This window comes from Saccostrea echinata, unplaced genomic scaffold (assembly GCF_033153115.1).
Source record: "Saccostrea echinata isolate AGI-Se365-2 ecotype Australia unplaced genomic scaffold, CSIRO_AGI_Sech_v1 ptg000029l, whole genome shotgun sequence".
NCBI classification, from domain to species: Eukaryota; Metazoa; Mollusca; class Bivalvia; order Ostreida; family Ostreidae; genus Saccostrea; species Saccostrea echinata.
This window is the reverse complement of record NW_026889778.1, coordinates 21,751,447-21,777,059: the sequence shown is the minus strand read 5'-3', so window position 1 is coordinate 21,777,059 and position 25,613 is coordinate 21,751,447. Positions and strand designations below refer to the sequence as shown.

The window sequence follows — 25,613 nt, the reverse complement described above, 5'->3', positions numbered from 1 at the left end:
ACGATAAAAAAAGCACACATGAGAAAAAAACACAGTAAATAAACAATAAAAGGAAACCCTATAAAGTAATAAGCATAATAACAACTAATAAAATTATTAAATAAAATAAGGGGGGAATCAAATTCTTTGGTCATAGGTAAACACTGTGATAAACAAAAGATAGACCGAAACAGCATAGAGACGGATATATACGGTACCGCTCGAAAAGTGCCCTTGTTTATGTAGCAAGACCCTGTCTATCAACACGAGGTCAGCCAGAGTCACGGTAATGTTGCTTCTGTTTATACAAACGCATGAAAATGTAGTCCATGACAAAATCATCTAATTTCGCATAAAATGATGCTGTCGAGCAATGACCGTTATGATGAGCGTGCATTTAGAACCAGAGTCCCTTGTATACTTCTACCTGGAAGCCAAGTGTATATATATACATGTACATGTAAAGCCATATATATTCTATTCTAAATGATCATGGATGCTTTACGAAAGTGTTTACGCTTGAAGATCACATCTGTTTTGAGGCAACGGATCTTAACCAAGAGATTTTGGTCGTCAAAGCCTCCGGCATCACTGACTTCTTTAATTAATTCAGCCTTAGCGGACTACAAGGACTTGCAGCTTGCGCCATTGAAGATAAAAAGTTGCAGTATAGGTGGCAGTTTTTCAAGAGCACATCTTGAGTATGAATTGATAACCGTCAAAGACAACAATGACTTAGTTCTGTGCGAGAATTTTTCTAATATTTATTCACAAGGATTTAGTGCATTGCGTCAATCTGTGGGCAATGTTGGTGTTGGATTCTTCGACTCGCCCACAGGGAATGAAAATGGTTATTTCTATGCCCTTTCTGCGTTGAGAAATTTCCTCATAGAATTAGGTTAGTAACTATTTAATTCTTTGAGATTGTACTTGAATACAGGTCCATTGAAATTTTTTAAAGGATTTCATTTGTAATGGAGACATAAACAAGATAAATGTAGATAGAAAAGTATTGAAATGATCAAGTAAGCATGGCTACATGCTTCTCGCACGCTCGCTACACAGTTTGCACAAAATGCCTTAAAGCCTACACGAAAGTGATGAAAAGCTGCATGGTTTACACGAAACGTTACATGGTTTGAACGAAAAGGATACTGCACGAAAGATACATGCTTTTTTTTTGTTTCAGGATCTTTATCCCCTACTACCCAAACTCCGTCACCAGGGTCCTCTGAGACTTCAATATGTCAACATATTAATTAGAAATTTTTTTCCACATTAGTTTTTTCTCCCTTTATCTTAAACTTGTAAACTTAGAAAATTAGTTTTGAAGATTTAAATTAGTATTAAACTGCATTTTAGATTTACTAGCCCGACGGGCTAACGCAGTATAGATTTATGATAGCCCGATCTCTAGAATTGGTAGCCCCGGGCGTCGGGCGATGGTAATTGCACACCCCTGGGTATCAATGGAATATTGCACAAAGGAAAAAGTACTTACTAATTTCACATAAAATATGATAGATACAATAGATTATGTGTAATTGTTATTTATTTTTTACACATTCTTGAACTTGACTGTAAAAATTTCTCGGCATTTGATTGTAATTTTCAGCTTGTAAAAAATGACATCACAATTGTGACGGTACATATTGTCGTTTTGTACATATTGTCCTCGGCGACAATATGTACCCACCCTCACTGCACATATTGTCGTCCATCGGTACATATTGTCGCCGAGGACAATATGTACTGAGACGAGCCTTATTTTTCTCCTGCTGATGGACGACAAAATGTACAGTCAAGCACCAGAACATATTGTCGTCGGCGACAATACGTACAGTCAAGATCGGCATATATTGTCGTCGATATATTGTTTTGACGAATTTTTACTTCAGAAAGGAAAGAGAGATTGACAAACACACACGCACGCACGGAGGGACAGACAGCATTACTCGCAATACTGTAGGGAGATAACTATTTGGTCAGAAAATAGTGCTCAGGATTGATGTACATCACTATGATGTGTCAAGATATCACAATTCTCTTTTTTTTTGGAGATTGAATACATGTATCAGTTTTTGTTCAGTACTAATGATTATTTGGAAATTATCTTTTATTCTTACATACAATTATGTGCCGATATAATTGGTGTGGGGTTGACATTTTTAGATCACCTGAACTGGAAGTTCAAGAGAGCTTTTCTGATCACATTTTGTCTGACCGTCCCTCTGTCTGTAAATTTTTCACAATTTCAGCTTCTTCTCAAGAACTACTTGGTCAATTTCAACCAAACTTGCTATAAAGCATCACTGGCTAAAGGGGGTTTAAGTTTGTTCGAATGAAGGGTCATGTCCTCTTTCAAGGGAAGTAATTAAGAATTAGTGAAAATTTAGTGAAATCTTTGAAAAATCTTCTCATGAACCACTGTGTCAAAAAAATTGAAACTTATGTGAAAGCTACATTATGAAGTGTAGTTTCAGTTTTATTCAGATCATGTCCCTCGGGGGAAGGCTGTGGCTACAAAAGGTGATCAATTTTTTTCACAGAATATTTAGAAAAAAAAAACTTTCATAATCATTTTTCAAGAACCACTTGGTCAAAAGAGATGATGCTTATGTGAAAGCTTCATTACATAGTGTACGTTAATTTTCAGATGCTGGTACGAAAAAGACCCTTCACTGCTCAATGACCCTGAGTGCCAAGTATAGGTCTAAATTTGCAGCCCTCCATCGGCAAGTGGTGACGTCTCCATTCGAATGGAAAAATTCTCGAGATGGACTTTATAACAACAAACAAACAAACAAACAAAATCAATTTTGTTCAAATCATGACCCCAGGGGTGGGGTGGGGCCATAATGGCTGATCAAAACTTTACATAGGAATATATACAGAAAATCTTTTAAAAATCTTCCCAAAAACCAGACAGATGTAGCACCTGCGCACCCCTCCACAACCCCACCCCCTGCCCGGTGGTTTGAATTTTTTTGCTTTGGTAAATTCTGTTTAACCTGCATATACTCTCAGTTTAGTCCACAGGTAAAATTTCATAATTGAATTATTTACTGAACATATGCTGTACATACTTTACATACAAATGCCTTTTTTTGCTTGCCAAAAAAAAAAATCTCAACCGCGCACCCCCTCCATTCTGAAATTTTTAGATCCACCACTGAGGAACAGCAGTAGGCCCGTGATTAGTGATGTTTAGAAGTATCCTTAGGTAGTGTAAATTCAAGTACTGTTAACAACTTTTTATTCGTGAGAACTTTATTTTCGAGTATAATTACGCGAGTCTGTTCGTGAAAATTTTATTCTCACGTATATTTTTATTGTTAAGGATTATACAAAACAAATAGCGTAGCTTGCGAAAATTTTGTCTCGCTAATAAATACAAAATAGCTATCTCACGAAAATAAGGTGTCGCGAAAATATAGTGACCTACAGTATCTTCAAATCATGACCCCCGGGTTTTGGTGGGGCCATAATGGATGATCAAAGTTTTACATAGGAATACATGGAAATATTCTTTAAAAATTATCTTCTCAAATACAGCAAAGCAAAGATTAGTCAGATTTATATGGAGCATTGCCGTGCATGTCATTCGACATGTTCTGATGGATGACAATATGCGCAGTGAGGGTAGGAATACATTGTCGCCAGCGACAATATGAACAGGACGACAAAATGTACCGTCACAATCACGTTGCATGAAATAGCATACAGGACACGTCAGTGTGATTTACACACCAATTATATTCACAAAACTACCAAAAAACAACAAAAGAAATCTTTAAGCAACAATATTTGTGGGGCGTCAATATGTACAGTGAGGGTGAGGCACATAATGTCGCCGGCGACAATATGTACATGTATAACTTTTCAGCCGGTGACATTATGTACCGATGGACGACAATATGTACCTTGAGGGTAGGTACATATTGTCGTCAACGACAATATGTACAAAACGACAATATGTACCGTCACAACAATCACATTCATTTACAAACGGTGCAGAGTTTCCTGAAAGTGACGGCGTTAGGGTAGTGACAGAGTTGGGGGTTGCAATAACTTTGGAGTGTTGTATCTTTCGTAATTATAGGACTAGTTAACTTTCAACTTCCATTTTGTAGAAAGATCTTAGATCTGTTTGGTTTGAAAGTTTCATGCATATTCATGAATGTTTAGCCTATGTTGTATCGCGATATATCACAATTTTTTCCCAATATATCATGATATTTTTACAAGCAATTTTTACAATGTTTTTAAATAAATATTCATATTTTTTCTTAAATATATTCTGGAAAAACATTACTTCATTTTTTTTTACATAAATTAGAGCATGCATGCTATAAGCTGCCATTAATTCTTTTGCAGCTGTTTTCAACATTTTTTATACAATCTGAATCATGTATCCTGTAACTGTAATTTGAAAGTTTGATCATTATGACAAATAAATGAATAATTTCTGGAATGTATAATTTTGTACCTAAGTACCGATATTTTAGTCTCCATATCATGATATGTATCAAGCAATTAAAAATCACAATACACCAGTATACTGATAAATCCCACATCCCTACCTGAGTTGCTCAGGTGACCAGTATTGCTATCCAATTTTGTCGTGCATCATCTGGCATGTATTGTGTTAATTTGAACATTTTCATCTTCTTCTCTGGAACCGCTAAACTAATTTCAATCAATTTTGGCATATAGCACTATGGATGAAGGGGAACAAAAATTGTGAATTTCATGGTCCTTGCCCCCCTGGGGCCTGAGGGATGGGACTAAAACCACCAAAATTAATACAGTCTTTAAAAATCTTCTTTTACTCCTGGACATCAAGCAGTCAAACTTGATTGTAATAAGCATTAAGCCTTCTATCAAACTAATGAATTTCATGGCCCCTGGGTCAGGGGTTCCGGTGTTAGGGTGGGCTACATAGATCATAAAGTGAAAATGCATTACATACATGTATTTCTTTTAAAATGATCCAGCATTTTCAATAAGCACTGGCACCAGCCAAAATGTTGCCTTTTGATTAACAGAGATCGCTCACTGGAAATCTCCAGAGTGATGCACACAACAACACTGTTTTGAGTTGTGTTCTAATTAAAATTATGGTTGTTTATTTAATAAAGTCCTGGCACTATTCTGGGTCATATGAGGGTGCTGTAGCTCTAATGTAAACAGAAAGTTAGTATAGAACGTAATTGCTTTACAAATGCCTGAAATGGCTATTATCCGAGGTAATCCGAATGCTGAGCTTGGCAATAAAAAATCAGAAGAGTTCCAAATGTAAACAAGCACCAATTTTTAAGTTTTGTTTTTAACAAAAAGACCTAAATCTGAAGGTTACTCCATGAAGTAAATATATTTAATATAAAGTTGATTGAAGTAAACTTTCATTCATGAAATTCAACAGAGACTTGATGAAACAGCAGTACATATTTTGACAGATGACAGGAAACATGTGTAGGCTAGAAATAACTTGCTCTAAAATCTTGTAAAAAAAATGTATCTTATGATTAGGTATCAAACCCAAATTGATTTTGACATAATTTCTAACAACTGTCATATTAGTTAATTTATAATTGTGAAAGTGGTATAGAACTAGTCTATTTCATTAAAATTAGACATGCTTAATATAATTCAAGTTGAAAGAAATTGAAAGTGTGCACTTACAAACGAACAGAGTACTTCAAGTACTGAAGATCCCATCAATTTCATCTGGTGAAATAGCAAATTGTGAGGAATCTGAATTTGAAGATTGTGACTACAGGTAGACCTAAATACATGTTCACTCTAATTTAATAAAACATAGCACTTTTATCATTTTTGGCTTTATTAGCTCACATGAGCTGAAAGCTCAAGTGAGCTTTTCTGATCACATTTTGTCCGGCGTCCGTCTGTCTGTCTGTCTGTAAACTTTTCAAATTTTGACTTCTTCTCAAGAACCACTGGGCCAATTTCAACCAAACTTGCCACAAAGTAGTTTGTTCAAATGAAGGGCCACACCCTCTTTCAAGGGGAGATAATTAGGAATTAATGAAAAAATAATGGCATCATTTAAAAATCTTCTTCTCAAGAACCATAGGGCCAGGAAAGATGAAACTCATGTGGAAGCATCCTCAGGTAATGTAGATTCAAATTTGTTCAAATCATGACCCCCGGGGGTAGGGTGGGGCCACAATAGGGGATCAAAATTTTACATAGAAATATATAGGAAAAATCTTTAAAAATCTTCTTCTCAAGAACAGCAAAGTCATGATGAGTCATATTTATATGGGAGTATCTTCAGGTAGTGTAGATTCAAATTTGTTAAAATCATGATCCCCGGGGGTAGGGCGGGGCCACGATGGAGGATCAAAGTTTTACATAGAAATATATAGGAAAAATCTTTAAAAATCTTCTTCTGTAGAACAGCAAAGTCATGATGAGTCATATTTATATGGGAGTATCTTCAGGTAGTGTAGATTCAAATTTGTTAAAATCATGATCCCCAGGGGTAGGGCAGGGCCACAATGGAGGACGAAAGTTTTACATAGAAATATATAGGAAAAATCTTTAAAAATCTTCTTCTAAGGAACAGGAAAGCCATGATGAGTCATATTTATATGGAAGCATCCTCAGGTAGTGTAGATTCAAATATGTTAAAATCATGATCCCCGGGGGTAGGGCGGGGCCACAATGGAGGACCAAAGTTTTACATAGAAATATGTAGGAAAAATCTTTAAAAATCTTTTTCTCAAGAAGAGCAAAGCCCAGATTGGTCATATTTATATGGGAGCATCCTCAGGTAGTGTAGATTCAAGTTTCTTCAAATCATGACCCCCGGGGGTAGGGTGGGTCCACAATGGAGGATCAAAGTTTTACATAGAAATATATAGGAAAAATCTTTAAAAATCTTCTTCTCAAGAACAGCAAAGCCATGATGAGTCATATTTATATGGAAGCATCCTCAGGTAGTGTAGATTCAAATTTGTTAAAATCATGATCCCCGGGGTTAGGGCGGGGCCGCAATGGAGGATCAAAGTTTTACATAGAAATATATAGGAAAAATCTTTAAAAATCTTCTTCTCAAGATCAGCAAAGCCATGATGAGTCATATTTATATGGAAGCATCCTCAGGTGGTGTAGATTCAAATTTGTTAAAATAATGACCCCCGGGGGTAGGGCGGGGCCACAATGGAGGACCAAAGTTTTACATAGAAATATATAGGAAAAATCTTTAAAAATCTTCTTCTCAGGAACAGCAAAGCCATGATGAGTCATATTTATATGGAAGCATCCTCAGGTAGTGTAGATTCAAATATGTTAAAATCATGATCCCCGGGGGTAGGGCGGGGCCACAATGGAGGACCAAAGTTTTACATAGAAATATGTAGGAAAAATCTTTAAAAATCTTTTTCTCAAGAAGAGCAAAGCCCAGATTGGTCATATTTATATGGGAGCATCCTCAGGTAGTGTAGATTCAAGTTTCTTCAAATCATGACCCCCGGGGGTAGGGTGGGTCCACAATGGAGGATCAAAGTTTTACATAGAAATATATAGGAAAAATCTTTAAAAATCTTCTCAAGAACAGCAAAGCTGACTTTCATATTTCACATGTGTATTCCTTGTGACAAGACCTTTGCTTGGGTACCATCATATTTGACCTTTTTGACCTTGGAGTTTGACCCACTTTTGCAAAATTTTATGAGACTTTAACCTTGGCCATAACTTCTGAACAGTTGGTGCTTGGGGTTTCAAACTACACATGTGTATTCTTTGTGACAAGGCCTTCCTTTGGATACCAACAACTTTGACCTTTTGACCTTGACCTAGGAGTTTGACCTACTTTTGAAAAACTTTAACCTTGTCCATAACTTTTGAATGATTGGAGCTAGGGCTTTCATACTTCACATATGTAATCCTTGTGACAAGATCTTCTTTCGGATACCAACCACTTTGACGTTTTGGACCTTGACCTAGGAGTTTGACCTACTTTTGAAAAACTTTAACCTTGGCCATAACTTTTGATGGTTGATACTAGGGCTTTCATACTTCACATATGTAATCCTTGTGTCATCATCTTCCTTTGGATACCAACCACTTTGACCTTGACATAGGAGTTTGACCTACTTTTGAAAAACTTTAACCTTGGCCATAACTTTTGATGGTTGGTGCTAGGGCTTTCATACTTCACATATGTAATCCTTGTGACAAGACCTTCCTTTGGATACCAACAACTTTGACCTTGACCTTGACGTTTTACTTACTTTTAGAAAACTTTAACCTTCGCCATAACTTTTGAACAGTTGCAGCTAGGGCTTTCAATTTTCACAGTTATATACCTTGAGACAAGACCTTTCTTTGGGTACCAACATTTTTTATCTTTTGGCCTGGATTTTGACTTGCATTTGAGAAACTTTAACCTTCGCCATAAGCTGCCATAGGGGGGCATCAGTGTTTCACAAACACATCTTGTTATGTCAATATTCTTAACGTGAGCCCATTGCAGAGGTGTCTGAAAGAGGAACGAATGACAACTCTGCAAGGGAGATTTGCTGCTAGGCGCTAGATGGCGATCACAAATTCCCCGATTTGCAAAATTGAGCTAACAAAGTACGCAATGTTTGGCTCTAAGAGCCTACGTCTAATAAAAATCAAAGAAAAATAAATTATCTTATCAATTGTTATTCAAAGACCAAGAGAGGCCATTATGAGAGGTTTTATTATGGTTTTAAAAATAATACAGAAGCACTGATAGTTTGTTAATAGTCTGCATTGATAGTGATAAATGGGGTACAGATTAGAACTTATTGTTGCATTTTACTTAGATGATGGTTAAGGCCGTTTGGCCTCTTGTATGAATATCAGAAGTATTCATCAACATGATCAAATCATAATAAAAGATATAGTGATTGGATACTTATACAGGTATAAATTTCTGATCACTCATAGAAAAGGGACAAACAAAATGTTGAATAAATAATGAAACTTGCCACCAAGTTCAGAGTTCTAATTAGGGCCCCGCTCTGTGGGCGCCCTATAGTGATCAATCTGTCCGTCCGTTTGTCTGTCCATTCGTCCATCCGTCTGTCTGTCCGAGATCTCTTGTCCGGAGCATATCTTCTCTCTCCTTGGCCCAATCTGGCTCATACTTCACCCACAGAGTGTCTTTGGGTAAAGGGTGTGCAGTGACCTTGAACCATGTTTCTAGGTCTAAGGTCAAGGTCATAGCAGAATTATATGAAAAATCCTTGTCAGGAGCATACATTCTCTCCTCTTAGTCCAATTTGGTTCATACTTCACTCACAGAGTGCCACTGGTCAATGGATGTGCAGTGACCTTGAACAAAGTTTCTAGTTCAAGGTCAAAAATAGCCTCTCTGTTTAAATTCTTGTCCGGAGCATATTTTCTCTCTCCTTGGCCCAATCTGAATCACACTTCACCCACAGAATGTCTTTGGGTAAAGGGTGTGCAGTGACCTTGAAACATGTTTCTAGTTCTAAGGTTAAGGTCATAGCAGAATTATATGAAAAATCCTTGTCTGGAGCATATTTTCTCTCCCCTTGGTCCAATGTGGCTCATACTTCACTCACAGAGTGCCACTGGTCAGTGGATGTGCATTGACCTTGAACGAAGTTTCTTGGTCAAGGGTCAAGGTCAAAAATAGCCTCTATGTTTAAAATCTTTGTTTGGTGCATAATTTCTTTCTCTTAAGTCCAGTCAGCCTCAAACTTTACTAATTGACTTAGGGTACGGAACATTTGTGATTTTCCTTCCATATTTTGATAGAGGATATGCAACAATTTTCATAAACAATATGCAACATTCGTGATTTATGAGCCGTTTTTTGATAGAGGGTATGGAGCACTTGTGATTTTCGTGCCATTTTTTATTATAGCAAGGATGACATAGAAACCCTTTAGACTCAAACAACACATCCCCTAATAGTACACAAATGTTCCTCTTCAAAATAAACCCTTCTACCTTACATTTTCAAGTTCATTGCTGAAAGCAGGGCCCTTTGAGATCATCTAAATGATATCTAGTTCCATAGTTGTTTTATACATCAGAGTGTTCTACCCTTAGATGAAGACAGGAAAACAGAGATTAAACTGTGAATAACAAGATTTATTTTAGGTTTTATTTAAAATAGTGTTTTTTGTCGCCCGCAAGGTGCAGTGGTAAGAGTGTCTGCTCTAAAGTCATGTAGTAAGGAGTTGATCCTTATGTCATGGGTTCAAATCCCACAGTGGGACGTGGAGAGTGGTCCTTCAGATGAGACCGTATAAACCGAGGTCCCGTGTCACAGTAGGTGCTGAAACGAACAAGATCACTCACTGCTCAATGACCCTGAGTGCTGAGCATAGGACAAAATTTGCAGCTCTCCACCAGCAAGTGGTGGCGTCTCCATATGAGTGAAAAATTCTCGAGAGGGATGTTGAACAACAAATGAACAAATAAATGGTGTTTCTTCCCAAAGAAGATAGAATAACAATTTGGAACAAACATTTAGAGCTTAAAATTTACTGTCAATTCAGATGCCTAGACTAATATTTAAGTTTAATAAAATGTCTTATGTATCTGAGACTATGTTTATTAGTCAAGTTTATGTTTTGCTTTATCATTTTTGTACAATTGATAAAATGACTACATATATTTAATTCTGTTTTAGATCACCATGAGATGTGTTTAAAGCAAAGAAATCCATATGGAGATGCATTTGACAAACAGACAGAGGTTGTTGTGGCAGTTCTATTAACAAATCATCTTCTGTCTCGCCTTGTATATGGTAACAGATATCTTATAAGCAATGACTACAAAGGACGCCCAGTCAAATGCCCATGTCTAAAGCCATTAGATTGTGCATCCCTTATAAATTATGGACAAACGGGACTTGGTAAGTATTTTTGCACAGCATTTATTAATAAATAGTTTTGAATTGATATTTATGAGTGTTCTGTCACTTCAGGACACCCATGTAACAGAAAAGATCACTCTAAAGAGAAACTTTGATACTAAGGACTTTGAAAATAATTTTTTTACATCAACAATTTTGATTTTTATTAGATTTTTTGTTGTAATTTAATTAATGCTTTAATAAATGTTCCTTCTATACTCTCTGGAGCCTTCCCTAATTTTTCATGTATTTTAGAGAAAAAGATCTATAATATTGATTTTTATACCCCTGCTCCGAAGGAGAGGGGGGGGTATACTGTTTTACCCTTGTGTGTCTGTCTGTGTGTGTGTCTGTCTGTCTGTCCGTAACCTCAGCAACTACTGATTGCAGATGCTTGAAATTTTAGCACACACTTTGTTAAGGCATGCCATATGGTGGGATTAATTTTTGTATGAATCCAATGTCAACATCCTGTTCTGGGGACCTGCAAATTTGCTTCGCTATATCCGTAATTCGTTATATCCATATAAAGAATTCCTTAAAGTATGCATTGCGAATTCATTATATCAATTTTTTCCTTCAAGCATGACTACCAAAATCTATTTAGGGAAAGTTAAAAAAATAAAATTTATCATGGAGTTCAAAAGTTTTAGAATGAATTGAGTTTCTAATATCAATACTTAACAAAATAATAATCAGTTTAATATTTTAAAAATTAAGATCTTTAAAAATACGCTATGAAAGATGTAAATTTTATTATATTTATCTTGTAGTGGACACAAAATCAGTTTGCTTTAGCTGTAAATTTGCTATATCCAAGTTCGTTATATCCATAAAATTTTACAAGGAATTGTTAAGAATTTCCATAAATTAGCTATATTCATAATTGTACTTAGCAAGTTTTGCTGTATAGGTGTGTGATCTGAGAATTCATTCAGGTCACATACAATAAAGTCTGATAAAAGGCTGAGCAAACTAGTTAAAACTAGGTCAACGGGAGATCGTCCCAGTGGTCCAACGTATGTAAATCTTCCCGCAGAATCTGATTGATATGGACCATTTATAATGCAAATATATGAAGCTCTACAAATCTCAATCAATCGTCTTCCAGACGTATTAACTTTCATATCCATTGAATTTCTAGGATCTAGTTCCGAATCCAGAGTATAAGTAATCACATCTGAATAGATTGTATTTATTTCATTTCTAAAAGAATCACTTTCAATGTAGTCCAATAATTATCCCGTTCTCGTATTGGATCACCCGAGATAATCACGTTACCCAAATCATAGTATTTCACAATACAATTATTTAACATAGTGAAAAGATCACATTTGTAAATTTCATGGAATTTGGATTCATATGGAGGGATATAAACTGCTCCTAAATAAATGTCTTTACCATCTACAAAAAGAGACCCACTTAGGCTTATCCATATAATAGTGTCGTATAAAACTTCTAAAGGTGTAATATAATTGTTTAGACAACTCTTGAAAAGGATAACAATTCCTTCACCTTGTTAGCTCACCTGAGCTGAAAGCTCAAGTGAGCTTTTCTGATCACAATTTGTCTGTAGTCCGTCTGTCCATCCATCTGTCTGTCTGTAAACTTTTCACATTTTTGACTTCTTCTCCAGAACCACTGGGCCAATTTCAACCAAACTTGCCACAAAGCATCCTTGGGTGAAGGGGGTTCAAATGAAGGGCCACGCCCTCTTTCAAGGGGAGATAATTAAGAATTAGTGAAAAATGAATACCATCTTTTAAAAATCTTCTCAAGAAACTGTTCACGGTATTTCAGTCGGTAGAGCGCTCGCTTCGTGATCGGGAGGTCGTGAGTTCATATCTCGGCCATGACTGACCTAAGTCGATAAAAAATGGGTAGCAACTGTTCCTTCGCCATGCGCTCGACACTTTGAAGTGAAAGTTGCGGGTCCTTCGGAAGAGACCTTAAAAACCGAGGCCCCGTGTCACGGCAGGCGTTGGCACGATAAAGATCCCTCACTGCTCAATGGCCCTGAGTGCCGAGTAAAGGTCAAAATTTGAAGCCCTTCACCGGTATATGGTGACGTCTCTATATGAGTGGAAAATTCTCGAATGGGACTTAAAACAACATACAATCAATCAATCAATCTTCTCAAGAACCACTGGGCCAGGAAAGATAAAACTCATGTGGAAACATCCTCAGGTAGTGTAGATTCAAGTTTGTTCAAATCATGACCTCTGGGGGTAGGGCGGGGCCACGATGGAGGATCAAAGTTTTACATAGAAATATATAGGAAAAATCTTTAAAAATCTTCTTCTCAAGAACAGCAAAGCCATGATAAGTCATATTTATAAGGAAGCATCCTCAGGTAGTGTAGATTCAAGTTTGTTCAAATCATGACCCCCGGGGGTAGGGTGGGGCCACAATGGAGGATCAAAGCATCCTCAGGTAGTGTAAATTCAAGTTTGATCAAATCATGACCCCTGGGGGTAGGGTGGGGCCACAATGGAGGATCAAAGTTTTACATAGAAATATATAGGAAAAATCTTTAAAAATCTTCTTCTCAAGAACAGCAAAGCCATGATGAGTCATATTTATATGGAAGCATCCTCAGGCAGTGAAGATTCAAGTTTGTTCAAATCACGACCCCGGGGGTAGGGTGGGGCCACAATGGAGGATCAAAGTTTTACATAGAAATATATAGGAAAAATCTTTAAAAACCTTCTTCTCAAGAACAGCAAAGCCATGATGAGTCATATTTATGTGGAAGCATCATCAGGTAGTGTAGATTTAAGTTTGTTCAAATCACGACCCCTTGGGGTAGGTTGGGGTCACAATGGAGGATCAAAGTTTTACATAGAAATATAAAGGAAAAATCTTCAAAAATCTTCTTCTCAAGAACAGCAAAACCCTGATGGGTCATATTTATATGGAAGCATCCTCGGACATTGAAGATTCAAGTTTGTTCCAATCATGACCCCTGGGTGTAGGGTGGGGCCACGATGGAGGATCAAAGTCTTAAATATCTTGGAAAATATCTTCTGAATAAGAACTGCAAAGCCATGATTAGTCATTTTGATATGAAAGCATCCTCAGGTAGTGTAGATTCAAGTTTGTTAAAATCATGACCTCTGGGGTTAGGGATAGGCCACAATGGGGGATCTAAAATTTTACATAGGAACATATAGGAAAATATCTTCTCAAGAACAGAAAATCATGTTTAGTCATTTTGATATGGAAGCATCCTCAGGTAATGAAGATTCAATTTTGTTCAAATGATTACCCCCAGGTATAGGGTGGGGCCACAATGGAGGCTTTTTTTACATAAGATTTACATAAGTTTTACATAAGAACATATAAAAAAAATTTCTCAAGAACAGAAAAGCTATGTTTAGTCATATTGATATGGAAGCATCCTCAGGTAGTGTAGATTCAAGTTTGTTCAAATGATAACCCCTGGAATAGGGAGGAGCCACAATGGGGGATCAAATTAGGATTATCAAACTTTGTCAGCTGATACTTCTTGGGTAGAAGGTGTGTCGCACACTAAAAGTAGGTCGCTCTGACCTTTAATGAAGATGCTATGGCCAAATATGGAAAAATCCTGTCCCGCTCATAACTAGAAAACTATTGGACTTAGAATCATCAAACTTGGCCAATTTATGCATCTTAGGTAGAAGGTGTGTCGCGACCTATTTCAAGGTCACTGTGACCTTTAATTTAGGTGAAATTTAAAATTACTATTAGATTACACAATCCCAAAAATGCAGGAGTGTTGCAGTATCCTTATTAAAAAATGTTAAATCAAAAAAATACTTATTTTTGTCATTATATACTTTACAGCAACCTATAACAAAGGTAATGTTACAAGAGAAATTCCACCTCTCCCATTGGTGTAATTATCAAGCACTGGTCAAGGAGAATTTGATAACAGAAAATTGCATGTCAAATTAGAGAGAAATTAATGAGTTTAGTGTGAGGAGCTAACTGATAGAGCATCTCTGATCAAGCAGGTGTTATCTATATTTCTTGGGAACTGGGCAAAAAGAATCAGTTTTGTTGGATTAAATAGTGGGCTAGCCTAACTTTTAAAATGAATTTGGTGAAAAAGTAATTAAAACTTATTTGATATTGTGAAATAAATTAATTTGATATTGTATAATAAACTAATTTGATATTGTATTATATATTAAAAAAAATGTTTTAATTATGGTAGATAGTCCCTACGAATCTAAGATTAATGCAGGAACCTTATTAAAATGTTGCATCAAGATTGCACAAGTTTTTTTTTTCTTTTATAAAATCTTTGTAACAAATTAAAAAAAAAAATCTTTGTTTTCAAATTTAATTTCAGAATGACATAAATATGCATTTTTATTGCACTACAAAGCAGATAGTATGTATAGAACCATTCATATGTTGGGAGTAATGAGTGGACATGCATCCAGTTAAAGATTAATTAATGAGTTTAGTGTAGGAAGGCTAGCTGTCTCAATCATTTCTGTTAGAGGATCTCTGATCAAACAGCTCTTATCTGTATCCTTTGGGAATTAGACAGAAGAACTGCTTGTCAGTTTATAGCATATGTCATTTGATGGCCAGCCTTTTATTTCTAATATTAATTTGATATAGATTAAGTTGTTAAGACTAAATTGATATTGTTTAATATGATATTTTTATTTAATATTTTGAAAATATCAACTAATTCAGAGAATCATGTCTCACAAATCTGAAAGCTGGGGGGGGGGGGGGGGGGGGGGAGCAGATGGCCATTTGTCAAGCTCTAACACAACCAGTTGAAGATCTATAATGTAATATTTGTTATAGTTAATGCCTACACCACAGGAGATGTATAAACAAATATTATAAGGAATGGAAAAATCATTGAAATCCTTGTATCAAGGATGACATGATTTTCTTGCACTCTAAACTGTTTATGACAATTGAACAATATTTGATGGGCGTATCATGCTGTGTCACGGCACTTTATTAACTTTTGAATTACACAATCCCCAAAAAAGTATCCTTATTAAAAAATAATAAATCAAGAAAATACTTATTTTTTTCATTATACTTTACAGCAATCTGTAACAAATGTAATGTTTTAAGAGAAATTCCACCTGTCCCATGGGTGTATTTATCAAGCACTGGTCAAGGAGAATTTTGATAACAGGAAATTGCTTGTCAAATTAGAGAGAAATTAATGATCAGTTTACTAGCAGAACATCTCTGATTTTGGGAATTGCATGGCCAAAGGAATCAGCCTCCTAAATGCTTGTGTTGGATTAAATAGTTCTTGATGGCTAGTCTAACTTGAAAGATAAATTTGTTATAAAGTAATTAAAACTAATTTGTGTTATTGACTAATATAATTAAAGCTAATTTGTATTGTATAATATAATTAAGACTAATTTTATTTTGTATAATTTTTTTATTTTAATTTTTATATCTCTAGAACAAATTGCACAGTGTCCTGTCTTACTAAGATGACAATTTTATAGTATAAAGAATGAACAAAATTTGTTTTGATATTTTATTGGGCTCTAGCATTGTTAATCAATCATAAAATATACAATAAACGAAGCTGCAGATGAGCATTTGTTAAGCTCTAACACAACCAGTTTAGAAATAAAAGTACTTTTTGTAATAATTATTACCTTCACCACATGAGATGTCATTGTAAGGAATGGAAAAATCACTGAAACCTTCCTATAATCAAGGTTAACATAATTTTCTTGCACTTTAAACTGTTTTTGATAATTTAACAATATTTGACACTCGTACCTTGCTGTGATGGGGCACTTTATTCAATACCTGTACTCTCAGAATTTTTTGTTATAGTAAGTGGAAGCACGAAGTCTCTGTTTTATATTGATGTTTGAAATTGGACATTGGGACTTGGTATGTTAATTTAAATAATTGACAGGACCATTTAATGGATAAAATGATCCTATCTCTTTTTAGCTCACCTGAGCTGATAGTTCAAGTGAGCCTTCCTGATCACCCGTTGTCCATCGACTGTCCCTCCGTCTATAAACTTTTCACATTTTCTACTTCTTTTCAAGAACCACTGGGCCAATTTAACCAAACTTTGTACAAAGCATTCTTGGGTAAAGGGGAGTTCAAATTGTTAAAATGAAGGACCAAGCCCCCTTCTAAGGGTAGATAATCAAGATGAGACAAAAATAGGATGGGGTTATTAAAATTTTTTCTCAAGAACTTGAAGTTGAGTCCCAATTTTTGAACAAAATTAACAACATAGGTGAAAAAATCTGCCGATGAAGAACAGCAACACCATAGTAACTCAGTTGAGCAGTTTGGCCCATTGATCTTTTGCTTGACATTACCACATTTTTATTTGTTTCTCAAAAAATTCTCTTTTTTTAAGGATGTGAGGAAATTTGGTACGGACATCCTGATATAGTTTTGGTGCCTCCACGCTTTTCATACATACCACTCTGCTTTATTGGTGATGATCCTGAAGATGAATTGCAAGAGGATGAAGGCATTCTCACAAAAGATTGCCTGCAGGAGAACTGTAGGTCTACTGACATATGTGAAGTTAAAGGTGCAAAATTGATCTTTGAAAAATGTGCTGAGCAGATACTCAGTCAAGCTATTACATTTTCTTTTTGTGAAGCAAATGCTGCTTATGCAGATGGTAAAGGATTATTTAGTCCTACACTGGTGCCTTCATTGGTTTTAACTCCTCTTCATTATTACATTGTGATGTATGATTATGAAAATGACATATTGTTAAGTAGTGGACATCAACCTGCATCATTGTGGGATGAAAGTGGAGTGAGATTCAACTTGTCGGCTATTTTGCAAATTTGGATGGTTCTCAATCACTGCTTTTTTGGCCCAAAATTAAATGATACACTTCTGAAAGACTTTTCCCAAAGTTGTAACTTTCATAAAATATTGAAAGAGCTGCAGGTGTTTGACAAAACAAAGGATATTTCTTACAGCCCATCATTTAGACAAAAAGAAACAAGTAAAGCAAAAACAAAAAAACATTTCATGCTTTATTCAGAATATATAAAATTAGATAAATGAAATAGTGAAAAATTCCAATTTTGATAAGACATACTTAAAACCTGGTTCTTAAGGTATCCCATCCATAAAAGGACCCAATTTTCTAATCTTAAATATCCATCCTGTATTAAATACTCAGAAATTAATTCAAAGCATTTTAGAGTAGAAAAGGATTTACCAGGAGAAATTTTCAAAGATATAATTACCTAAGCAGTAATTAATTAATGAAGAATGCATTGAGGTCTATGGGGACAAGCAAATTTTTGATTAATTCTAAGAATATCAAGAAATGCTGTGGTGGAAAGATGTATTTTATTATTAGGAATAGAAAAACTTTTTTTTCCAGATAGATTTTTTTTTAGAATTGATTTATATTGATTAAAAGCAAAGGGGGATAACTCTTCAAGGACAGGACAAGGTCAAAAATTAGGACACATTCGGCTCTTACATATTGATACTAAAACATGAAGATTATGTCTACATATACTGAGTATTCAGCTAATATATATCTGTTATGCATTCAGATTTATTGAATCTGAGGCTATTATGGATCGGATACCTTAAACAAACTTGGTTGTTATGGCAGAAAAGCCTGCTGCTCAGCTTTTAACAATCCTCTTTACACTGGACCTTAATTTCAGGATACTTTCGTGTAGTAAGACTGACCCACCATTGGACATAAAAATATATTAAGTTGTAATCTGCAGTGTATGGCATGATTTAAAGTAAATCTAAGTATTCTAACCATTATTTAGGACCAAGATCATGAAGATACAGTAGTTAACTTTATCATCATATATTTTCTCCTTTTGAGTAAACAGAAGCAATTTTTCTTTATCATTAATTCATTTTCTTTAAAGATTTCTCCTGGACATAAAAAGGCACTCTTTCTATACTAAAAATGAACTAGTAAATTTCAAAATATGCTCATTTATGCCATATATTTTTCTAAGTCCAAAAAACATTTTTCATCAGAGTACACTATAAAGAGGGTCGTTTAAATTTCTTCCAAATCTCCTTGAAGCTTTTTGTACAAAAATTTAATTTGCATGATCATGATGATGGCATATGCTGTGTTAGTTAACTTGAGCTTAAGGTGCAGATAACCTCTGATCAAGTTGTCACCTGTCCATCTTTCTGCCTGTCATCCCAAGGACTACTGAGATAGAAAACATAAACTTATTTGAAAACTTTCTTACCTAGTGTTGATTAAAAAACAGACTAAAGAATTTTCATCCCCCCCCCCCCCTTCACTCAAATTTTGTCCATCTGTCTGTCAATCTATCTGCAAAAACTTTAACCTTGTCCATTACTTTTTGAGTGATGGGAGCTATTGCTTTCATATTTCACATGTGTTTTTCTTGTGAAAAGACCATTTTTGAGTTACAACGTATTTTACCTCTAGACCTTGGATTTTAACCTACTTTTGCAAAAATTTCACCAAACTTTAACCTTGGCCATAAATTGTAAAGGGTTGGTGCTAGGGCAATCATAAAGTCAAATGTTGACTGAAGTTTTTGATACTAAATGTTAGGCCATTATTTACACACTGAATTGTAGACGGATTTTTCCATTATTTCCCAATCATGACAAAGAGCACACAGCTGGTGTAACCCGTTGACAGGTGATGCTCACTCCTCCATGGCACCTGATCCCACCTCTGATGATTTAAAGGTCCCTGTTTGCTCTGCTCCTGATTTCTATTGTTAACATGGACTTTTAAGATTGTTTGTTATTTCCATAAATTTCATATGTCACATGTATATTTCTTGTGACAAAACTTTCCCTTGGGTATTAGCTTTTGACCTTGATGTTTTACCTGCTTTTGAAAAAAAAAATTAAACCTTGGCCATAACTTTAAATTGTTGGTACTAAGGATATCAAATTTCACAGGTATATTTCTTGTGACAGGACCTTCCATTGGCTGCCAATTATTCTGACACTTTGACCTTGGAGTTTGAGTTACTTTTGTAAAACTAACCTTGGCTATAAAATTTGAATGAATTTTGTGCCAGGGTTTTAATATTTCACAGATTTATTCCTTCTGACAAGACCTGCCCAAACTTGCCACAAAGGATTCTTGAGTGAAGGGGATTCAAGTTTGTTCAAATGAAGGAGCACAACCTCTTTTAAGGGAAGATTACTAAGAATTGGAGAAAATTTGGTGATTTTTTTTTAAAATTAGTTAAATTACTCTCAACAGCTATGGGGCAAAAAAGAGTTATGCGAAACCTCCCTTACATAGCATAGATTCAAGTTTGTTTAAAGAATGAGTTCTGGGAGTAAGGTAGGGCCTGAAAAGGAGATCTAAGTTTTACAAAGGATTATATAGGAAAACAATCTTTAAAAATCTTCTCAAGTACAACAAAGCCATGATTTTTATTAATAGGGAAGCATTCTCAGATAGTGTAAATTCAGATACATGTATGATCAAAACCTGACATCCCCAGGGGTAGGATTGGACTACAGTTGGGGATCAAAGTTTTACATAAGAATATATAGAAAAATCTTTAAAAATCTTCTTCTTAAAACAGCAAAACCTGTTTATTTATATTCATATTGAAGTATCCTAAAGCAATGTAGATTCAAGTTTGTTCAAATCAAGACACCCCCCCCCCATTTCTTGCTGGTAGTTATAGGATGGGGCCACAATTTGGGATCAAAGTTTTACATTGGTTTATACAGAAAAAAAATCTTTAAAACTTGTCTTAAACACAAAAGTCATGATTAGTCATACTAATATGGAAGCATCCTCAGGTAGTGTAATTTTTTTTTTCAAACTTGACCGGGGGGGGGGGGGGCACAATGGTGGATCAAAGTTTTACTTAAAATTTAGGAAAACATGTGGAAGAACAGGACTGTATTGACTTAGGTAAGCATTGTTTCCCATGGGCCTTGTCTTTGAGTACCAATATTTCAATCCTTTGACCACCTCAGAGTTTGACTTGCATTTGAGAAACTTTAACCTTCACAATCAGCTACTCGTTTCACATAAGGGTCAGAGTTTCACAAACATATCTTGTTTTCTCTGAAATAAAAGCCCATGATTAGTCATATTAATTTTCACATGTCCTCAGACTGTGTAGCTTTTTTTTTAAATTGTAACCCTTAGTGATATAATGACGCCACATGATGAGATCAAAGGTTTGCATTGGAAATGTAGGAAGAAATATTTTAAAATATGCTTTAGATCTTTTGAAGAACAGTAGGGGTATAATTTGTTTGTCATCAAGATCATAGCCCCATGGGTTATAGATGGCAATGGTAAGAGATCAAAGCTTTAAATGGCAATATTTCAAAACCTGAAAAGTCAATAGGTATGTTCTAATAATTGGGGCTTTCAGCAGTTGAATTGTTTACCAATGTCTCAGGTGAGTGTTGTAGCCTTAAGATCTCATTGTTAAGTTTGTGTTGTATTCATTTTATCACTATTTATTTAAATTCTACGATGATTTTTTTCTTATTTTTATTTCGTTTTATGTTGCTTCTTCCATGATATTTTTTTTTCAAGTTAACCTTACCATTATTTTTTCACATTAAAATATAACAAAGAACATGATGAACTTAAAAATATTTTCATTGTCTTCCATTGATTATTTATGTTTGACTAATTGAAGGCATGGAGTTTCTAATGAGGATGATAAGTAAAACAACAGAAAAGAAAATGCACAAATATTCTCTTTAAAATTGGTCAAAGGTTGACAAATGTTTGCTTATGGCATTAAAAGTTGAAATCTGAACATATTTTTTCCCCATTCAACCTGATAACTTTTGGCAAAATTTTATTAATTTGTTGATGATATACTGATTTTAATTCTTTTTTTATGCACTCATGTGATATTTGAGGGATAAATAGATTATTGTTATTTATGTATTACATTCAGCTCAATTTTATTTGCTGTAGTATGGAAATGAAATTCAGTTAGAACCAGGAAACTTATGATATCAATGTCAATTTATAAATATTAATTGTACATATTCCATATAGTGTAATAAAATTAAAAAAAAATTTTGTATTGTTTTTTTTTAGCTCGCCTTAGTTGAAGGCTCAAGTGAGCTTTTCTGATCAAAATTTGTCCGTTTTCTGTCATTGTAGTCGTCGTTAACTTTTTACAACTTCATCTTCTACAGAACCACTGGGCCAATTTCAACCAAACTTGCCACAAAGCATCTTTGTGTAAAGGATTCAAATTTGTTAAAATGAAGGGTCATGCCATCTTCCAAAGTGAGAGAATTCAAAAATGGATTTTGTGGTATCTTTTAAAAGTTTTCTTGTCAAGAAAAGCAAAGCTATGATTTGTCGTATTGATGTGCAAATATCCTCAGTTAGTGTAAATTCAAAAATGTTCCTGATCATGACCCCTGGATGGGTTGGGCTACAATGGACGATCAAAAGTTTAATGTAGGAATATATACTAAAAATAATTTTAAAATCTTATGCTAAAGAACAGCATGAAAAAGATAAGTATAGATGTGGAAGCATCTTCAGGTAGAGTAGAATCAAGTTTGATCAAAATTTGACTCTTGGGGATAGGTTTGGGTCACAATTAATTGTATTAAAGTAGATTTGAATCAATGTAACCATTATTTTAGATATATCCTATATTAAAGCAAGACGTTTTTGGAAGGAAAGTGTTCATTTTATTTCAAGTGTGCTATTAGAAATGTGTAGGCTTTTCATTTTGATTTTGTTGACTATTTGATCTTTGGCATTGGAATGATCCAGTTTTGGAATACATGTATATACATTTTTAGCTCACCTCGAGGAAGTAGAGATGAGCTTATGCTATACCCCTGGCAATGGCGTCGGCGTTAGGATCAGCGTCCCGTTTAAAGTTTTAGGAGCAGGTCTGTTCCCAGGTAACTATAAGTCCTACCTGGACCAAACTTGCATGGAATGCATCTAAGGATGGACATTACCAAACTTGCTTCGGATGCTGGATCTGACCTTCATTTTCCAGATGAGTGACAGGTTAAAGTTTTTGGAGCAGGTCTATTCCCAAGTAACTATGAGCCTATTATGATTAATCTTGTACTTTAGGATGGACTCTTCCATACTTGCTCCAGATTTGGAACTATTAATGACATTGTCTTAAATAATAAACGGGTTACAGATTTTGGAGCAGATCCACTTCCAAGCACCTATAAATCCTTTTAAACCAAACTTGCATTGATATTGAACTTGGAATGCACACTAACTATAAAAAAAACATGATGTGATACATGTATTTGCCTTGCTTATAGATAACATTCGTCGAGGTGAGCTTCATAATATTTGATTACCTATGTTTTTAAGTTTAATAAAAGATTAGACATTAGCAAGTGATTTAAGACTAGGTATATAGGCGTTTTATGCAAATGAGCTAATAAAAATGCAAAAGAGGTATATTTATTACTGTAGATTCCTAAATATACGCGAGGAATTAATTATCGCGTAATTACACGAGAAGCACCACTCGCGAAATAAAATTACTCGCCTTTATTTTTATGATGCTGAAATCAATGTAAAATCACTTGATCAACCATCCACTCGCAAATTACAGTCCCTGAAACGTTCTACTTTCCCATTTTTCCGTTCACTCACCGTTCGTTCAGCGTGCGTTCACCGTTCGTTCACCGTGCGTTCATCGTTCGCTCTCCGTTCACAGTTTTGCGTTCTGCGTTCACCGTGCGCTCGCGTTCACCGTTCACAAAGTGTTAACCGTTCGCTCTCCGTTCGTTCACTTTGCGTTCACCTTGCGTTCAGTCGTCACTCGCGAAAAATAAGGAATCTATAGCAAGGACATACCCTATTTAATTTTAAGTAAATAATGTATAATTCTACGAAGAATATTCTAAAGATTAATAAAAGTGCTGCACAAATCCTATACACTTTCTTGATTGATAAAAATTTGAGGAAACTTATACGGGACTGTGAATTTTTACCCTGTTTCCACGCAAAACTTTACAAATAGTAACTAAACAATTGATCTGTCGACATTAGTGTAGCAATATCGCAAATCCTTGGAATATTCTGCTTCTAGTTAGACCCTTTTTCTGTAAAAATAAATAGGATATGCCCTTGCGCCGAAGCTGTATTGTTGATGTTCTTTATAACTTTGTGTAGTAGAGAGCAATGACGTCATAATGTGTACTGGATATCACTTGTCGCGGGTACCAAGTTTGCATTAGAAAATAAGTTTTAACCTTTTCTTTATAATAAGTATAGCCCTTATGCGTTTTGATTAGTACATTTTCATAGAAACGTCTATACTTATCCTTAACTCACTTGCGTTGAAGAAGTTGATATTGTGTGACAGCTTAATCTTTGATATCATGATATGGTAGATTTACTAAATTAAGCTAGTCCGATCCTCAGGTTCCGAAATTAGCTTTTCAGTAATTGAAAATTCTCACAAAAATGTCTTCACACCGTATTACCGGCAACTGGGACTGCCGATGCAACTGGGACGACAGACGGCAAAGTTGTTTTTTGCTATGACAGAGACCTGATTTTTATCATATTTTTGACAATTTATTACGTTAATTTACTTACGTTTGGTGGTTTCCCGTTTTGATCATACCATTAACTATTTTTCTTTAGAATATAAAACTATGATTTCTTATTAAAACAAAATAAGAACAGAATAAAGTTAAATTTCAATCGTCGTTCAAGAAAATTTGGTCAAACTGACCTTTTATAATTGATACTTCTACTCCACGGTCACATTTCTTGTTGTATATAATAAATGTAGACTCTTTTCGGCATAATCGAAATGTGGATAGTGTGTGTTGTTAAATAAGAGTGCTTCGAGCGCTTGATTTTGGTTGGTCAAGATGTTTTGGCTGTCTTGAAAAGCAGATGGATGTTAACTCGGCAAACACTGACGACAGATGGTGGCAATCGGTAACAACTTTATTAGGGACCCGCTCTGCGGGCGCCCTATAGTGATCAGTCTGTACGCTCGTCCGTCTGTCCGTCCGGTGCATATCTTCTCTCTCCTTGGCCCAATCTGACTTGTACTTCACCCACATAGAGTCTTTGGGTAAAGGGTGTGCAGTGACCTTGAACCATGTTTTAGGTCTAAGGTTAAGGTCATAGCAGAATTATATGAAAAATCCTTTTCCAGAGCATATTCTCTCCTCTTTCCAATGTGGCTCATACTTCACTCACAGAGTGCCACTGGTCAATGGATGTGCAGTGACCTTGAACAAAGTTTCTAGGTCAAGGTCCAAAATAGCCTCTCTTTTTAAATTCTTGTCCGGAGCATGTCTACTCTCTCCTTGGCCCAATCTGGCTCATACTTCACCCACAGAGTGCCTTTGGGTAAAGGGTGTGCAGTGACTTTGAACCATGTTTCTAGGTCTAAGGTTAAGGTCATTGCAGAATTATATGAAAAATCCTTGTCCGGAGCATATCTTCTCTCCCCTTGGTCCAATATGGCTCATACTTCACTCACAGAGTGCTGTGCTGTGACCTTGAACGAAGTTTCTAGGTCTAGGTAAAAAAGAGCCTCTCTGTTTAAAATCTTTGTTCGGTGCATAATTTTCTTTCCCTTAAGTCCAGTCAGCCTTAAACTTTACCAATTGACTTAGGGTACGGAACATTTGTGATTTTCCTTCCATATTTTGATGGAGGATATGCAACAATTTTCATAGAGTATATGCAACATTCGTGATTTTTGTGCCGTTTTTTGATAGAGGCCTAAGAGGGTATGGAGCACTCGTGATTTTCGTGCCA

At 35.4% G+C, this 25,613-nt stretch overlaps 1 protein-coding gene across 1 annotated transcript; it reads left to right on the top strand.

Moving 5' to 3' along the window:
- Positions 1–287: 287 nt before the first annotated feature.
- On the top strand, positions 288–21,878 carry LOC133195710 (uncharacterized). Its single transcript, XM_061331637.1, has 3 exons — positions 288–877; positions 10,646–10,870; positions 17,244–21,878. Exons 1-3 carry the CDS (start codon positions 466–468, stop codon positions 17,912–17,914), a joined length of 1,308 nt encoding a protein of 435 aa, XP_061187621.1. The 5' UTR covers positions 288–465; the 3' UTR covers positions 17,915–21,878.
- The last annotated feature ends 3,735 nt before the right edge of the window (positions 21,879–25,613 follow it).

Bases quoted from the DNA above. Each gene is read 5' to 3' on its own strand.
- LOC133195710 (XM_061331637.1), top strand. From the start codon at position 466: ATGATCATGGATGCTTTACGAAAGTGTTTACGCTTGAAGATCACATCT. The intron at 878-10,645 runs GTTAGTAACTAT...ATTCTGTTTTAG, and splicing joins AAATTTCCTCATAGAATTAG to ATCACCATGAGATGTGTTTA. The intron at 10,871-17,243 runs GTAAGTATTTTT...TCTTTTTTTAAG, and splicing joins TTATGGACAAACGGGACTTG to GATGTGAGGAAATTTGGTAC.